This window comes from Anopheles maculipalpis, chromosome X (genome assembly GCF_943734695.1).
Source record: "Anopheles maculipalpis chromosome X, idAnoMacuDA_375_x, whole genome shotgun sequence".
Taxonomy (NCBI): Eukaryota; Metazoa; Arthropoda; class Insecta; order Diptera; family Culicidae; genus Anopheles; species Anopheles maculipalpis.
The window spans coordinates 13,939,586-13,954,687 of record NC_064870.1 but is presented as its reverse complement, the minus strand read 5'-3'; the positions used below and the strand labels follow the sequence as shown (position 1 = coordinate 13,954,687).

The window sequence follows — 15,102 nt, the reverse complement described above, 5'->3', positions numbered from 1 at the left end:
CGCATGACATGCTCGACTCCTACAGCAGAGCCCCGTGCCGGCATAGCGCATTGTGCAGGTGAACTATTTGTCTATTTGAGCACAGAAAAAGACAAGCAAACAGAAGGATAAGACGATCGTGCGTCTCGTTCACACACACATTGCAACGGAACCCTATGCTACATTCGGCTGCTGCGGCAACAATGCGTAAGGATGTCACGTTTGCACGGGCAGTTGCATGTGTTTACATTGCGTACGCACTATAGAACAAGCGCACGCACGATCTAGCACGCATAATCACGCAACTGTAAGTGTGTGTGTGTGTCAGTGTAACTGTAGCAGTTGGATACCCCTCTTTTGCATCTCGCTTTAGCACGTCTGATCACTGTTCATAGAGTTGTTTTACGTGTTGCTCTCGTTTATTCAGCCACCCTACCGAGATGTGCGGGTGTGCTGGTATATTGCTGATGCCGTGAAAAAGCACCGATTAAAAAGCCTAAATATATCACTCACCCCTCTCCCATCTTCTCCTCCTGAATTGCTCTCTATGGTACTATCGACAGCAAAAAAGAAGCGAAAAAAAATCGAAAGCCTGTCTTACTTCAACTGCTTTATTATGTTGCGATAGTTATAAATAGATCAAATCGTAATACCATTTCAACAAAAAAAAAACAGTGCAACACGTTGCATAACTCGCCTAGTGTACCTTTTTGCCTATTTGGTAGGGTTGCACACCTGCGGTTCATTGACCTGTAAGCATCCCCTCGATGTGCATTCAAAATTCAGCTTTCATCAGCCAACAACCAACGGCCAAGATAGACACGAACCATTTGTTAAGCATGCATTTGCATACATTTAGGCGTGCTCTTTAAGGTGCATTACAACGTACGTTACCACGTTACTGTTTTACACCGTTTGCTGCCTGATTGTAACAATGAATGCTGGTAAAAAAACCCCCCGCTGCGGATGTTCAGAATAGGAGAGTAAACGATTAATAGCTTGATGTACCGTTTCCATCGTTCGTTTGATTAGTTTATTTAAGAGCATTTCGTACCGTTCGTTTTTGTTTTGTAAATTAAGCTGTGTATACCTTCGTGTCATGCTTTCTCGCTGCACTTCTCACTACATCGGACGGATCTGTCTAGCTGCAAAACTGTACTTTTTTTTTACTTACTTCTACGGACGGATGTTGATCAATTGTTTGTTGTAAATATAGACTATACCTACCGAAAACGTCAAAATACCGTTCTATCTAAGAACCCTCACTCGCCAGGTGTTGCATGAAATTCTTCCCTCCTTGTTCTAACCTACGCTAATCTACACTTAAGCTTAGAGACATCATTGAGGTTCTCCTGCGGATGGCGCTCTGAAAAAGGCAATGGTTGCAAACGTTCAATACTTCTAATCACCAACAAATCCCCCACCAAGATCCGAAGGATGGAAGGGTGTGGTGGGGAGAGATTCGAACAGGTCACAGATGTTTGTTTCCTCGCATCCGAGTCGCTGGAATGGCTGTGACGGAATGTGACGGGGAAACAAGTGGAGGCGGGTTTTGGAAAGAAAAATATGATCCGCATGCTGTGGTTGGCTACGGGAGACACAACAATGCGCTCAACAACGCGACCAACGTAACGATCGAAACGGTCAGATTGTTGGCACTGTTCAGGGGTGATTGGGTAATGCCTGGAAAGAAGAAAGAGAACAAATGCGAATCGTTGGAGGGATTGCTGCCAGCTCTTAATTTTGTGCGTATGTGTGTATATGAGAATGTGTGAGTGTGCAAGTGTACGACTTTGTGAGGTAGAGATACAGTTATACATATAGATATATTTCAATAATGTTATTCGTGTGGTATAAAACGACGTATAAGACGTGAGATGTGTTGAAAATAAAAGCAAACAAACAAATAGCGCACGATTATTTACCCATCTGGAACTGGATCGGTGGACTGGACATGCGACCATCTCCTCCGTTACTGTACGCAAGAACACGTAGATTGTACGATTTCCCTGTGGGCCAGAAAGATTAACAAAATTAGTTAACCAGACACTTCACATCCGCTACTGTAAGGATGGTGGATAAGTTCCGCAAATCCTCCTTACCTGGCGTAAGATTGTCGATGTACTTCTCCAGCTTCCGTCCAACCAGTACGACCGTATCGTTGGCGCTCGACATGTCCTGATCCTTCTCCCAGATGCGTATCTTGTACCCTTGCACCGGTTCCTCGTCCTGGGACGGTGCAATGTAACGCCAGGTGACCCGAATGGTGGACGGATTGATACCGGCGATCTGTACCGAGGACGGTGGCTTCTGCGGTGCCTTTCGATAGGTACGCTCGAGGTAACGTTCACTTTCTGGACCTTCACCTGCGGCATTGTAGGCCATCACCTTGACAAAGTAGTACGTGTCCGGTTCGAGACCAACGATGAGTGCCCACGGACGCGTGGTACGCGACAGATAGTACACCGAATCTTCCTCGTTGTGCTCCTTCTTCCAGTACTTGAGCTACATTGGACAGTATTTGAATTTTCCGTGGAGAAGAGAAAACAAAAGGTGATTTAGTAAAGCGAATCGTTTTGACTATTGTTTTGAATTTGGTTAAGATTCATGAATTTGCATGAATCGTTCAGTTGAATGAATGAATCTGCATTTCTATTTCTATCAGCCCCTAACACCTTGAATCCGCTCACTGGACTGACGAGTCAGATTCCTAACGAACACAATGTGATGCTCACACATCTCTCTACTTACCCGATGTCCAATCAGCTTGCCACGAATAGTTTCGCGTGTCTGGGAAACGGGCACCCACGTAACGTTCAGTGCGGTTGAGTTGAAGCTGCGTGCGATCGTTTGCTGTGGCGCAACCTGTGGCATATCCTCCGCCGAGAAAATCTCCACCGGTTCGCTGATCGGTCCGACGCCTAGATCGTTTACTGCCTGTACCTTTACCTCGTACCGTGTAAAATACTTGTCGGTCGGCACGTGTATGATCGCTTTACCCACGTTGCCCTGGCGCTGCAGTTCCTCGGTCGCCCATTCGCGCTGCCCATGCAGCCGGTAAAACACTCGGTAGTGTACATTGATGCTGTTCTGTTCGTGCGGCAGCAACGGATCCCAGGTGATGGTTAAATCACCGATCTTACCACCACCACCACCAACGTTTCGTGGTGCAATGTAGGGCCGATCCTTCTGGGTGCTGTATCGTGGCGAAGGTAGACTGGGCGTCCCCAGACCAAGATCGTTTACGGCTACGACCGCAAACTCGTACCCACACCAGGGGGTTAAATCGGTGACCGTTGCCTGTCGACGGCCATTGTAACGGTCCGCTTCCTGGGCGATCACGTGCGTCGACACGTTCGTCCACGTGCGGTTCCAATCGGTACGTCCCAGTATGTTGTAGTAAAGTATCGGACGTCCATTATCGTTACCATTGGTCCACTCGAGCAGTGCTTCCGTTTTTTTTATCTCGATCACCTTCACCGCACCCGGTGCCCCGGGTGGTCCCTGGATGAGGACAGTCGCTCGCGATACAATACGGTTAACGGACGATTTGGCAATGCACTCGTACTCGCCTCCATCGACGAGCGTCAGATTGTGCACCTCGAGCGTATTGTAGTGGATACGGATGCGGGCACCATCTGGGGCCGGTCCTGTCGGTTGCTGATGGCGCCGCTGCTCATCCTCATCATCGTACCCCGTTAGCAGTTGACCGTTGTGTGTCCAAACGAACGCGACATCCAGCAGCTGATCGTACGTTACGTCACAGCGCATAAACAGCATCTCACCGATTTGTTTGATCTGTTTTGGTGGTAACTGCTCGATAAAGCGCAACTCCTGCAACACTATCAGCCGGGCCTTGGATTCCGCCATGCCCTGTGTATTGGATGCGATACACGTGTACGTTCCCTCATCGTCACGCGATGTTGGCGCGATGTGTAGCGTCCCGGTCGGATAAATCTTCCTATGTCCTCCGCTACCGATCACATTGCCATCCTTTTTCCAGACAATTTTTGGCGTTGGTGCTGCTTCCGGCTCGCACCGGATAGTGGTGTTTCCGTTCGCGATGCTATAAATTTCCGACTCTAGTGGATGCTTTTTGAACGATGGTTTCATGCTGAGTACGCGCAGCTGAGCCGACGAATAAACACCCTTCAGCTGATTCGTTGCCTTGCACTGGTACATACCATTGTCCTCCTCCGGATCGAGATAGTTGATCTTCAGCAGATTGTCCTGCACCGTGTACTTGTCCCTATTAAAGCGACCTCCACCACCAGCACTACCTCCATCCTCCTCCATCAATTCTCCATTTTTGTACCATGTGTAGTTAACATCCGGAATTGCGTACGCTTCGCACAGGAACGATACCGAACTCTGAAAGTCTTTGGTACGATCGCGCAACGGTATCGTAAAGTTTGGTTCCATCTGAACGTTCAGGAAGATACTTTGCACGATCGATTTCTTCCCATTTCTTGCCGTACACAGGTACTCCCCATTGTCGTTTACCGTTGCGTTCTGTATCAGCAGCACACGGTTGTAATTCTCCAACCGTGACATCCGGGGTAGATTCCCATTTCTTCGCGTCCAATTGTATGATGCGACCGGGTATCCGTACGTCATACATTCGAGCCGTACATCCTTCCCGGCTAGCGGTACCTTCGGAAACGCTTTCGGGAACGAGTTGGCAAAGATCAGATCTTGGTAATGGGGAGAGGGAGATACTGATAGTTCGAAAAATGGCCCATTTCGTCCAGTGTCACTGACGGTGCTCATTACCGTGCAGGAATAGTTCGCCCGATCCATTACCTCGAGCGAGCTAAAGTACAGTGAGCCATCGTGACTAACGAAAACGCGCTGATCTTCGTAGACAAAGTTCGGGAAGTAGTTGCGGGACCAGTAAAACTTGACATCCGGATAGTGTTGCGGTTCCTCGCACACCAGCGCTTTGCCCCAGTTCTCTTCACCCTTTTCCGGTGCGCGTTGTAGATTAAACTCGAGTATGTAGCCAAAGTTCAGCTGGACGCTTTCGGACATCACCTTGCCATAGCTGTTGTGGGCGGTACAGTGGTACGTTCCTTGGTCCAAATTTTGTGACGGTCGGTGTATGATGAGATTCCCACCGCTCACCGTATGGCGTGCGTTCTTCAGCGGATCAATCTGTATGACGGTAAGATTGTCCTTTACGTACTCTTCCTTGTACCAGGTGTACCGGGGCGTTGGATATCCACCCGCCAGACAGCTGAGCGTCACATCGCGCGTAATGCTTGCCTTCCCGGTGTCGTACGTCGTGTCCACCGGTTGCCGGATAAAGTAAGGACCTCGCGGTATCCGCTCCACATCGGTCTGCTCCAGTCCGTAATCAAACTGGCGCCGATCTTCCAACAGTGTGTTCCAATTTTCCTGACTGTACAGTGTGCGAGCCTCGCAGATAAACAGGTACGGATCGTCACCGGTCACCGGATAGAATTGCCACTTCTCCTTGTGCATGTTAAACCCGAGCACCAGATTATTTCGGTTGCGGTACCGTTCGGACTGGTAGAACCGACGCGGATCGTCCGCTTCATCCTGCTCGATCGTGTTGCGCACGTTCGCACCCTCGAAGTACGACTGAAACTCGTCGTTCGCTTCCGTGCTGAGCGGCTCGTAGTTGATCGCATCCTCGATTGCGATTAGCTGGCTTTTGTCTGCGTTTACCCAGTTGCTGGGTGAAACCTGCCGCGCCGAGACGTAGTAACGGCCCAGCTTACTCACGTCCCGATCGAGCAGCTTTACCACGAACGAATGCTTCTCTATCGTGTCCACGCTCAGCAGCTCGCCCTGATACGCTTGGCAGATCTTTTGCGCCGCGTACCAATTTTTCCGCGGGGATTTGTGTACTCGTAAACAGGTGCCCCGGAAGGCGGTCCAGTGCTCAGGGCAGAAGTAATCCTCAGCACTGCGCATATCACCCGTCCGCAGAAAGATATCGTCAACATTGTTGGGCGTGCGCTGCTGCTGCTGGAGTAGATAGTCCTCCGGTTCGTCATAGAAGGGATTGTTTCCGCTGCGCAGCAAGCCACTACCTTGCTGGCCAGCTGCCAGCTGCAGGACGGCACCGATCAGTACGAACCATTGTAGTGGGTTAAAACACAAAGATGCCATGATGTTGGGCGCATCCAGCCAACCATTTGGGGAAACACTTTTGGAGGGCGCGGTTCTACGGCACACAAGAAAACACTTCACTGTGGGGGAAAAATACGGGAATCTTTGTGGATGCTGCGTGTGTCACTGCTATGCTATTTTTGCTGGGTGTGGTTTCCACCGTTAATTGTTGTTTCGATTACGGCAAAGTATGGACCGGGTCGGTTAACAAACTTCAACGGCAACGCCATATTTGTTGGGTCATGTTTTTGACAGCTGGATGCTGGTACTTTGAATATATGTCGTTATTTGTGATTGATACCGTTCTTTATTGTTTAGTTTGTTTGTCAGATTTAAGAAAAAATGGTAAAAGTCTCGAGAAGCCCTCATAAGTCTCGATATGGTAAAACTAAAATATCTATTTTTTAAATTTATTTGTAGAGACTTTGAGTCTTTGACACTATGTTCGCCTCTCTTGAACATCAAAAGAAAACATATTCTTTTGATAGAAAACATAACATAGTTTATGAGAGAAATTATACATTATGAGAGAAATTGTTTTGTTTGAATTTTAAAATAAGAATATCATTTCATAGCAAATGCATTATTATACGGACGGAAGCCATTTTTGAGTCAAACGCAGTCAGTCAGTCAGTCAAACAAAAAAAACTCTGTTCTAATAAACACTTCAGTTTTCAAATAAGAATGAGAATACATTTCACGTTGTTTGTTTCTTTCTTTCGTTTCAACCGATATCTAGTTGTCAAATGTATTCAAATGTTCGTATTCCATTCCGTTTACATAATGCTAATTTTCAAATATGACGAGCGTTGTTACTTTTACAACGTATAGCAAGGGAAGCATTGAATGAAGTAAAAGACTTGCATTGGTTTTCTTAATAAACTTTTTTTTTCTCGCAGAGCTAAAAGGACAGTATGATGAAGTGCAATGAGCATGTAAAATATTTCGCCCACTTACTGACATTTGTCAGAGCGATTCCGAGATTGACAATTTATCGAGCAAAAATGATTAATGCTTTTTTATTCTTTTGAAAAAAATCCAACGCACCTTTGGTTGTATTTGCTCGCAAAATAAATCTTTCGTGCATATTCAATAGTAAACTAGCAGTCGATTGATTCAGAATTGTGAGTAAAACGGCTTAAAAAAAACAATTTTCTAGAATAAAAGAGGACCATTGTTTGACACTGTTCCGCACACGTCAAACGTCAGATTTTGTTCTAGCGCGCTCAACGGCAGCCTCCCATTGTGCGTGCGTAGAGTGTGTTGAAGAAGGAAGCTTCCAGAACGATCGAACCATTTTAACGGGCGAGTTTGCTTCGTCTGGGAATACTTGCCAGGAAATTGGAAGGGAATATTCGGATTCGGATCCGTTCTGCTAGTGTGTGGTATATGTGCGCAGTGCAAAGAATTGGCAATCAATTGCAGTTACGAGACGCTTTCGAGGCACGATTCGTGGTACCGGCATCATCAACCACCACTACCAGCAGCAGCACCAAGTACGGGATAGTATAAGGTAAGCTAAACTTCTACAAAGCAAACGATAGGAAACACGAGGCCACAGGATGGAAAATGGTACCCATGATAAAAACCAGTTGAACGATATTTAATTCATCGTTTTTTAACACGGTTGAAATTCCACTGCGAAACGATGGGGACCTGCTGTTGGTGGTTATTTTAAGGCAATAAAGACTTTTTATGTTCAGTTCTCGTCGTGTATTCCCCCGACTGTGGAACGAATGGGGAATACGGATTCTTTGTAACCACACTGAAAATACGTGAATCTTTACTGTGGAATGGTGCGTGGTGGCCACATGAGCGAGCGTTACCTTTCTAGCAAAACATAGCGCGGCGCGAACATTCGCGAACGTGTGCCCTCTTCCATGCTTGCTTACTTCCGGCATATTGCGTGTGCTTGGTCATCGCTGCATCATCGCTGCTTCATTCTAGAGATGAGAATTTCATTCCGAACCTTTTAGGTTCGTTCCGTTCCATCAATCGAGGTCTAGGTTCTAGGTTCTAATAAAATCACAACTTAGGTTTTTACATTTACATGTCCATTAGAATTATGAAACATGCCCTCCAATTCTTTTCTCGTGTCCTGAGCAACGCTCAAAGTATTAGCAAATCATTGTTGACTCTTGTTCTATTTGGGGTCTGTAAAGCCAAGCGAATTTCATCCGGTCCGTTACCCCGTTTAGTGATTGACTAACAAAACTACGTGATATCAGTAATTCTTGTAAGCCATTCAATGGGCGACGTATATAGGTCGTCAAACTAAGAAAAATAAATCAGGTGAAGCTATTTTTTTGTGGAACTTGCGATCCAGTTCCTTGATTTACGATATCAAAAGGTACTAGAATACAAGACTGATATCTCCTGCCCAGACAGACATTGTAACGCTTTAAATTTTTTGTTGAAACAGGTTCAAAGATCCTATCAGGTTCCGTTCGTTTATGAAAATGAACTAGTCCCGCACCGTTTCGAAAAAATAGGACTTTCCCATCACTCAAAGTTGGTACAGTTTCTGCTTTCATATGTATTTCAGCGAACTATTTTTTTTTCTTTTTGCTGCACTGAATAAACGGTAGAGGGTTTATGTTAATTTTCCAGAGGAAGGGTGGAATTACTCATACTTGCAGCATACCGTTCGATCTACCTGCCGGTCTAGGTTGCTGTCTATTTTGCACGTGCAGTCCTCTAAACCGCTCGCGGTCCAGCGTCTGGGAGTCCAGTATCCCCTGGCGGAAGCATCAATGTCATCACACCATCTCAATATAAGCCTATCACACTTCGTCTGTCTATATAGATGACCTAAAAAAATTACGGACAGGCTCGTGCGGTGTCGCTCTAATTACATGATCAGCCCGCCGGAGCCTGGCGTGGCTAATTCGCTGTACGATAGTGAGTTCATCTCCTTCATTGTCCTTCCACTCATACGGGACAATAATTCCATCTGATCATCATCCTCTCGAAGGTGCTAAGAGGATTTCAACAATTTTAGTTAGAGTCGGTTCTTGCCTTGTTATCCTCCAATCCGAGGTTTCCCGCTGCCTGCTGGATCCTCATATAAGCTTCCGCTTTAAACCCTTAAGAGAGCCTGAAAACAATAATGTCTATTCCATCAGTGTATGTACTCCAAATGAGCTCTTAGCTTCGTACAGTTTTACCCTGGCTATGCTATCGTATTTGGCCTTGAAGTCGAGAGTTGAAGTTATGGAAAAGAGTAGAGTTGCTGCTCCGCCACTTGACCACTGGTAGATTTCTCGTTTTGGAATCCTTTCTGATAGTTTCCATATATCTCCTCTACGTCCCTGCAGTATAAGGGAGAATATCTTGTAGGCGGTATTTACTACTGTGAGACCCCTGTAGTTGCTGTACTCTAGCTTATCTACCATATTGTATATGGGATAGATGATAATAAGGTTCCAATAACAACGGATCGATTCGCTATCCCATACCTCAGTAATAACTCGACGAATCTGCTGTTCTAGTGCTGCACCACCGTTTTCGCTCAATTCGACTTCTACAGCGTCGGAGCCTGGTGCCTTGTTTTCTTGAGCTTATAGCCGGATAGCCTTCCGGGTTTTGTCAATGCTAGGTGGTAGTAGCAAGATGCCGTCTGCTAGTGGAACCGATATTTCGGTGACTTGTCCGATACCTCTTGATAAAACTTTCTTTCGGTTCCGTCCGACGCTCTCTAATTTCTTCAAGTTCCATCACCCGCTGTTCCTCTCGGTGGGACAGGGCGTGTAATTCATTCGACCTGTATTCACAGTTCGTGACGAAAAAAGTTCACTGTAAAGTAAAGTTACCGATACCGATTTGTAAACTGTAAAGTTACCGATCTTTGGACCCTTCTCTAATTCTGACTCATGTAATTCCTTCCTTCCTATTTCTGTTTTACATACAGCAGTGGAAAATCATAATTACATCCCAACAACGCAGCACCCAGTAAAAAAACAGCAACCATGGTGTATGAGACGGCATTCTACGACATCCTAGGCGTACAGCCGAATTGCACACCGGATGAGCTAAAGAAAGCATACCGGAAGCTGGCCCTCAAGTACCATCCGGACAAAAACCCGAACGAGGGGGAAAAGTTTAAGCAAATCTCGATGGCGTACGAGGTATTGTCCGATCCGGAGAAGAAAGCGATCTACGATGAAGGGGGTGAGGCCGCGATCAAACAAGGTGCAGGCGGTGGTAGTGGCTTCCACAGCCCGATGGATATTTTCCATATGTTTTTCAACAGTCCCTTTTCCGGACGGTAAGTGTGTGTGTGTGTGTTTTTTTTTTTACTTTATTTGTATGAGTGTTAAAATGTTTTGTTCTTGGTGTTTTGCCCTCCTCTTAGCAAAAGCGAACGAAGGACGTCCAATTTAATACACACGCTAGGCGTTACACTAGAGGAGCTGTACACCGGTACCAAACGCAAAATGACACTGCAGAAGAATATTATCTGCGAGTCATGCGAGGGTATAGGTGGTAAGCGGGGCGCAGCGCAGAAGTGCGCACCCTGCCGGGGGACGGGCGTAGTCACGAAGGTACAGAAGATCGCTCCGGGGCTGGTGCAGCAGTGCGAGGAACGGTGTCGGCAATGTCGCGGGATGGGCGAAACGATTGACGACAAGGACCGGTGCAAAGAGTGTAACGGGCGGAAAACGGTACGGGTGCGTAAACTGATCCAAGTGGACGTGCTCAAGGGTATGGTGGACGAGCAGCGGATCATACTGAAGGGTGAGGGTGACCAGGAACCGGACCATCAGCCGGGCGACATTGTGCTGGTGCTGGAGGAGAAACCGCATCCGGTGTTCAAGCGCAACGGTCATGATCTGATAGCGCAGATACAGTTGCAGATTTCGGAAGCCCTGTGCGGGTTCCAAAAGGTGATCAAAACGTTGGATGGGCGTGATCTCGTCATTCAGTCGTATCCGGGCGAGGTGGTGAAACACCTCTCGACCAAGTGTGTGATGGGCGAGGGTATGCCGCTGCTGCAAATGCCGGAAGAGAAGGGACGACTGATCATACAATTCAGCGTGCAGTTTCCCGATTCGCTGCCGGTCGAGATAGTGCCTGAAATTCGCAAGTGTCTTCCCAGCCCGCCGCAGGAACCGGTACCCGAGGACGCGGAGGAAGTGGTCATGGTAAGTACGCTTTTGTTTATTGAATTTTGGGCATGCAAGTGGAATTTGAACAGGGTCAAACCATTTCTGCATATTTTGTGGTTTAGTTGCGATTTCGTTCGTGTATAGCAAGGCTGTTATAGGACTTTGCATTTCGCGCGGATTTTTCGCGTTTTTAGTCTTCTTCGGCCCAGATTTTGTGGGAATGAAAAAAAAACCTCGTTATGAGTTATAATCGCTATAAGTCAAATCTCATCTGGACCGGTTTGGCACGGATTTATCGGTTTATAAATTGATATTGTTACAGCCCTGGTATAGTATTCGTACAACGGGAAGGATTTTACAATCAATTCGGTTGTCGTTGAATGGATTTATCGCTCTTGGGACAATTATTAGAAAATCTATTTGAAAGCAACAGCGCGACAGAAAGCGATAAATAAATGCTACAAACTACTAATATTATTTGAGATTGAATAAACTCGACCCTTAAAATTAAATGCATGCATAGTTACCAAAAACATTGTTGAACGACGTCTTCAATCGTCTTCAACTCGGACTAATTATGCACAGATTATAATCGGCTTGTTCTACTGTTGATTCTGTTCAAGACTGTTCAAGTACTCTCTGAATTGACTATTTCACCCTTGCCACAATTATTCGATAAGCAAAGGGGACATAAAACGTATTTGAGACTCGGTAGCATTATGGAATCGACGTTGGTCTTCCTTGCACACGAATTGACTAAGTTAAGAATGTAAAGTTTAGGATATCGTAAATTTAAAGAAAGATCAGAAAAGATCATGACCATCTGAGATGAAAGTGCCAAAAATGAAGTCATCCAGAAATATGTGCATAATTCCTAAAAAAAATAATAAAAAAGTTGAACGACGTCTTCAATCGTCTTCAGCTCAGACTGATCATGCACAGACTATAATCGGCTTGTTCTACTGTTGATTCAAGTACTCTCTGAATTGACTATTTCACCCTTGCCACAATTATTCGATAAGTAAAGGGGACATAAAACGTATTGAAATTTGAAGAAAGATCAGAAAAGATCATGACCATCTGAGATGAAAGTGCCAAAAATGAAGTCATCCAGAAATATGTGCATAATTCCTAAAAAAAATAAAAAAAAAGTTGAACGACGTCTTCAATCGTCTTCAGCTCAGACTGATCATGCACAGACTATAATCGGCTTGTTCTACTGTTGATTCAAGTACTCTCTGAATTGACTATTTCACCCTTGCCACAATTATTCGATAAGCAAAGGGGACATAAAACGTATTGGAGACTCGGTAGCATTATGGAATCGACGTTGGTCTTCCTTGCACACGAATTGACTTAGTTAAGAATGTAAAGTTTAGGATATCGTAAATTTGAAGAAAGATCAGAAAAGATCATGACCATCTGAGATGGAAGTGCCAAACTGTCCTCCAGACGTATGTGCATAGTTCCTAAAATATAATAAAAAAGGTTGGACGACGTCTTTAATCGTCTTCAACTCGGACTAATTATGCACAGATTATAATCGGCTTGTTCTACTGTTGATTCAAGCACTCTCTGAATTGACTATTTCACCCTTGCCACAAATCATTACTACCCGTAGATAATAGGGCACATAGTGAGATAATTCGTTTGGGTGACGAAACGAATAGACGCGCACAGTGATCAAGCAAAAAAACAGCATGCCTGATTGACGTCTTCTTATGTCACGCTTATAGTCACCGCAAGCTGCAAACTCATTTATGGATTTATGTCTTTCCTCTCTTCTGGTTCTGTTGGTCTCTCTTGCGCTACTGTTGCAATGCTAGTGATAGGCATGTTTAGATAACGTTCGTTTACAGAGCATGTTGAGCTTAAGTAATTAATTTTTATTTCCTTTAATTTATTTCCAACAATGACGGCTCTTGGACCCATGGTCATAAATAATTCAAATTTTATAAAATCTAATCTGAAAATGATCCGATCTCTTTTCTTCTTTTACAGATGCATTTCACTGCAGAACAGTATCAAAAGGCGAGCGAAGAAGATGCTGGCAATGATGATCGAGATTCCGATCGGTTCCACCATGGAGGCGAACGCGTCCACATGCAAACTTGCAACACAAGTTAAAACACTCACTGTGCGTGTTTTTTCCTTGCTTTTTGTAGTAGAGAAGATGACCAAAAATGGATCGCAATCCTTTACGGTGAATCGCATCCGTTTATTCTTTTTATTGTTGTATAGCGTATGTATAGGAGTACTGTTAAGATCGTATTATGCCCGTTTAACAGAAAAGGAATCTTTCCTGCGTTATAAGGGGACATTAATATACTTCTTCTTCTTCTTGGCTTAACGACCGCTACCGGTCATGCCGGCCATCGAAATGGCTTACTAGACTTGCCGATACCACGTAGTGAGGTTAGTCAGTTCTCAACTACGGGGGGACGGTCCCCGGATGGGATTTGAACACCGGTCCTGTCGTGTGACCGTCGCCGCTGTCGTCTACACCATCGGGCCTCCCCGACATTAATATACATTTAACTCAAATTTCAACCATTGTATAAATGGGCAACAACGGCACCGGTCTTCATACGGCAGGACCGGGGTTCAAATCCGAACCGGTACGTCCCTCCGTAGTATGAATTAAACGAATGGTTTTAGCTTTCAAAACGAGCACAGCTTACCTTTTTTGCTGATCATATTTTTTTACAGCTTTTTTTTGTCGAATAGGGAATGCCGAATTTTAGGCAACAGTGTAAAATGCAATACTAAGCAATAGTGTAAAATGCAGTACTAGGCAACAGTGTAAAATAGTAAAATAGTAACACTAGCCGTGGATATTTAATATGATGGGCGATGAATCGTGTGTTGTAAATAGTGATGGACTTTATATGAAACGTGGCAATTTGTCGGTCGCCCAAGAAAATAACTAGGCAACACCGTGTGTTATGGGTGTGTCTATATCTGAGGCATAATATAACAACAAAAACAACAACTGTTCTACAGTGTAGACAAGTATTGACTAACAATTCTAACATCCCATACTATGGCAGCAGACAAAAAGAAACACATTCACACTCACACACTGCCCAGGTGAACCAGATGCACCTCTGTAGAGACGCCGGACCGTATCTCTTATTGGTCATAGGTTACAGAAGCAGCTATTAGTTTCGTTGGTTAATTTAATTTATATTCCAACACAATTAAACCTCATTCGTTCCTAGTGTGCGATTTGTTGTCCGGTATTAAAGCTCTTGCATTAATGTCTATTTGTTTCCCTCCCAACGTCTAGGTTTTTTTTTCGATTTTATGATTTCAAAAAAAATTTTCCTTTGTTGGAAATCAAACGATCCGTATTAATGCAAGCACCGAACAATAATCAAAGATCATAATGTATTCTTTTTCTTCTTCATGGCTTAACGACCGCTTACTAGATTGCCGTAGTTGGTTAGTCAGTCCTCACTACGGGGGGACGGTCCCCGGATGGGATTTGAACACCGGTCCTGCCGTTTTAAGATCGGCGCCGTTGTCGCCTACACCAGCGGGCCGCCCCTATCATAATGTTTTAAGATTTGTGAATTGATGGGAAGTGTAGGGGAACGGGGCGGAAAGATGGATAAGTGGATAAGAGTTGTAAACACGAAAGGCAATGTTCAGGGAGCGATATACATATATACAAATACGCAGTGACCGCTAATAACCACCAGGTACTACAACATATAACAATGAGATTGTGAAGCCAATGTTTAACGAATCTAAGTAGGTTTTTTTTTGTAAAATTTTATAAAACTTTTTGAAAATACGTTTCTGTAATGGGATGAATCATGATTGTTCGTCGCTTTTTTCAATCCTGATAAAAATATAGCTAAAAAAAGATAAG

The 15,102-nt window shown here is 44.9% G+C and overlaps 2 protein-coding genes across 2 annotated transcripts; one reads left to right on the top strand and one right to left on the bottom strand.

Annotated features, from left to right (window-relative positions):
- Nucleotides 1–1,524: 1,524 nt before the first annotated feature.
- Nucleotides 1,525–6,177, bottom strand: LOC126567157 (contactin). Its single transcript, XM_050223393.1, has 4 exons — nucleotides 2,731–6,177; nucleotides 2,082–2,484; nucleotides 1,905–1,988; nucleotides 1,525–1,662 (listed from the first exon to the last, which is right to left on the bottom strand). The coding sequence occupies exons 1-4, from the start codon at nucleotides 6,115–6,117 to the stop codon at nucleotides 1,568–1,570; spliced, it is 3,969 nt and encodes a 1,322-aa protein (XP_050079350.1). The 5' UTR covers nucleotides 6,118–6,177; the 3' UTR covers nucleotides 1,525–1,567.
- Nucleotides 6,178–10,085: 3,908 nt separating this feature from the next.
- LOC126558245 (dnaJ homolog subfamily A member 4-like) lies at nucleotides 10,086–13,374 on the top strand. The gene is made up of 3 exons (XM_050214223.1): nucleotides 10,086–10,384; nucleotides 10,472–11,261; nucleotides 13,227–13,374. Exons 1-3 carry the CDS (start codon nucleotides 10,086–10,088, stop codon nucleotides 13,350–13,352), a joined length of 1,215 nt encoding a protein of 404 aa, XP_050070180.1. The 3' UTR covers nucleotides 13,353–13,374.
- Nucleotides 13,375–15,102: the final 1,728 nt, after the last annotated feature.

Excerpts from the sequence above, each read along its gene's own strand:
- LOC126567157 (XM_050223393.1), bottom strand. The coding sequence starts at position 6,117 with ATGGCATCTTTGTGTTTTAACCCACTACAATGGTTCGTACTGATCGGT. Across the intron at positions 2,485-2,730 it reads GCAAGCTGATTGGACATCGG|CTCAAGTACTGGAAGAAGGA; the intron begins GTAAGTAGAGAG and ends TGTCCAATGTAG. Across the intron at positions 1,989-2,081 it reads CATCGACAATCTTACGCCAG|GGAAATCGTACAATCTACGT; the intron begins GTAAGGAGGATT and ends TCTGGCCCACAG.
- LOC126558245 (XM_050214223.1), top strand. The coding sequence starts at position 10,086 with ATGGTGTATGAGACGGCATTCTACGACATCCTAGGCGTACAGCCGAAT. Across the intron at positions 10,385-10,471 it reads AACAGTCCCTTTTCCGGACG|CAAAAGCGAACGAAGGACGT; the intron begins GTAAGTGTGTGT and ends CCCTCCTCTTAG. Across the intron at positions 11,262-13,226 it reads ACGCGGAGGAAGTGGTCATG|ATGCATTTCACTGCAGAACA; the intron begins GTAAGTACGCTT and ends CTTCTTTTACAG.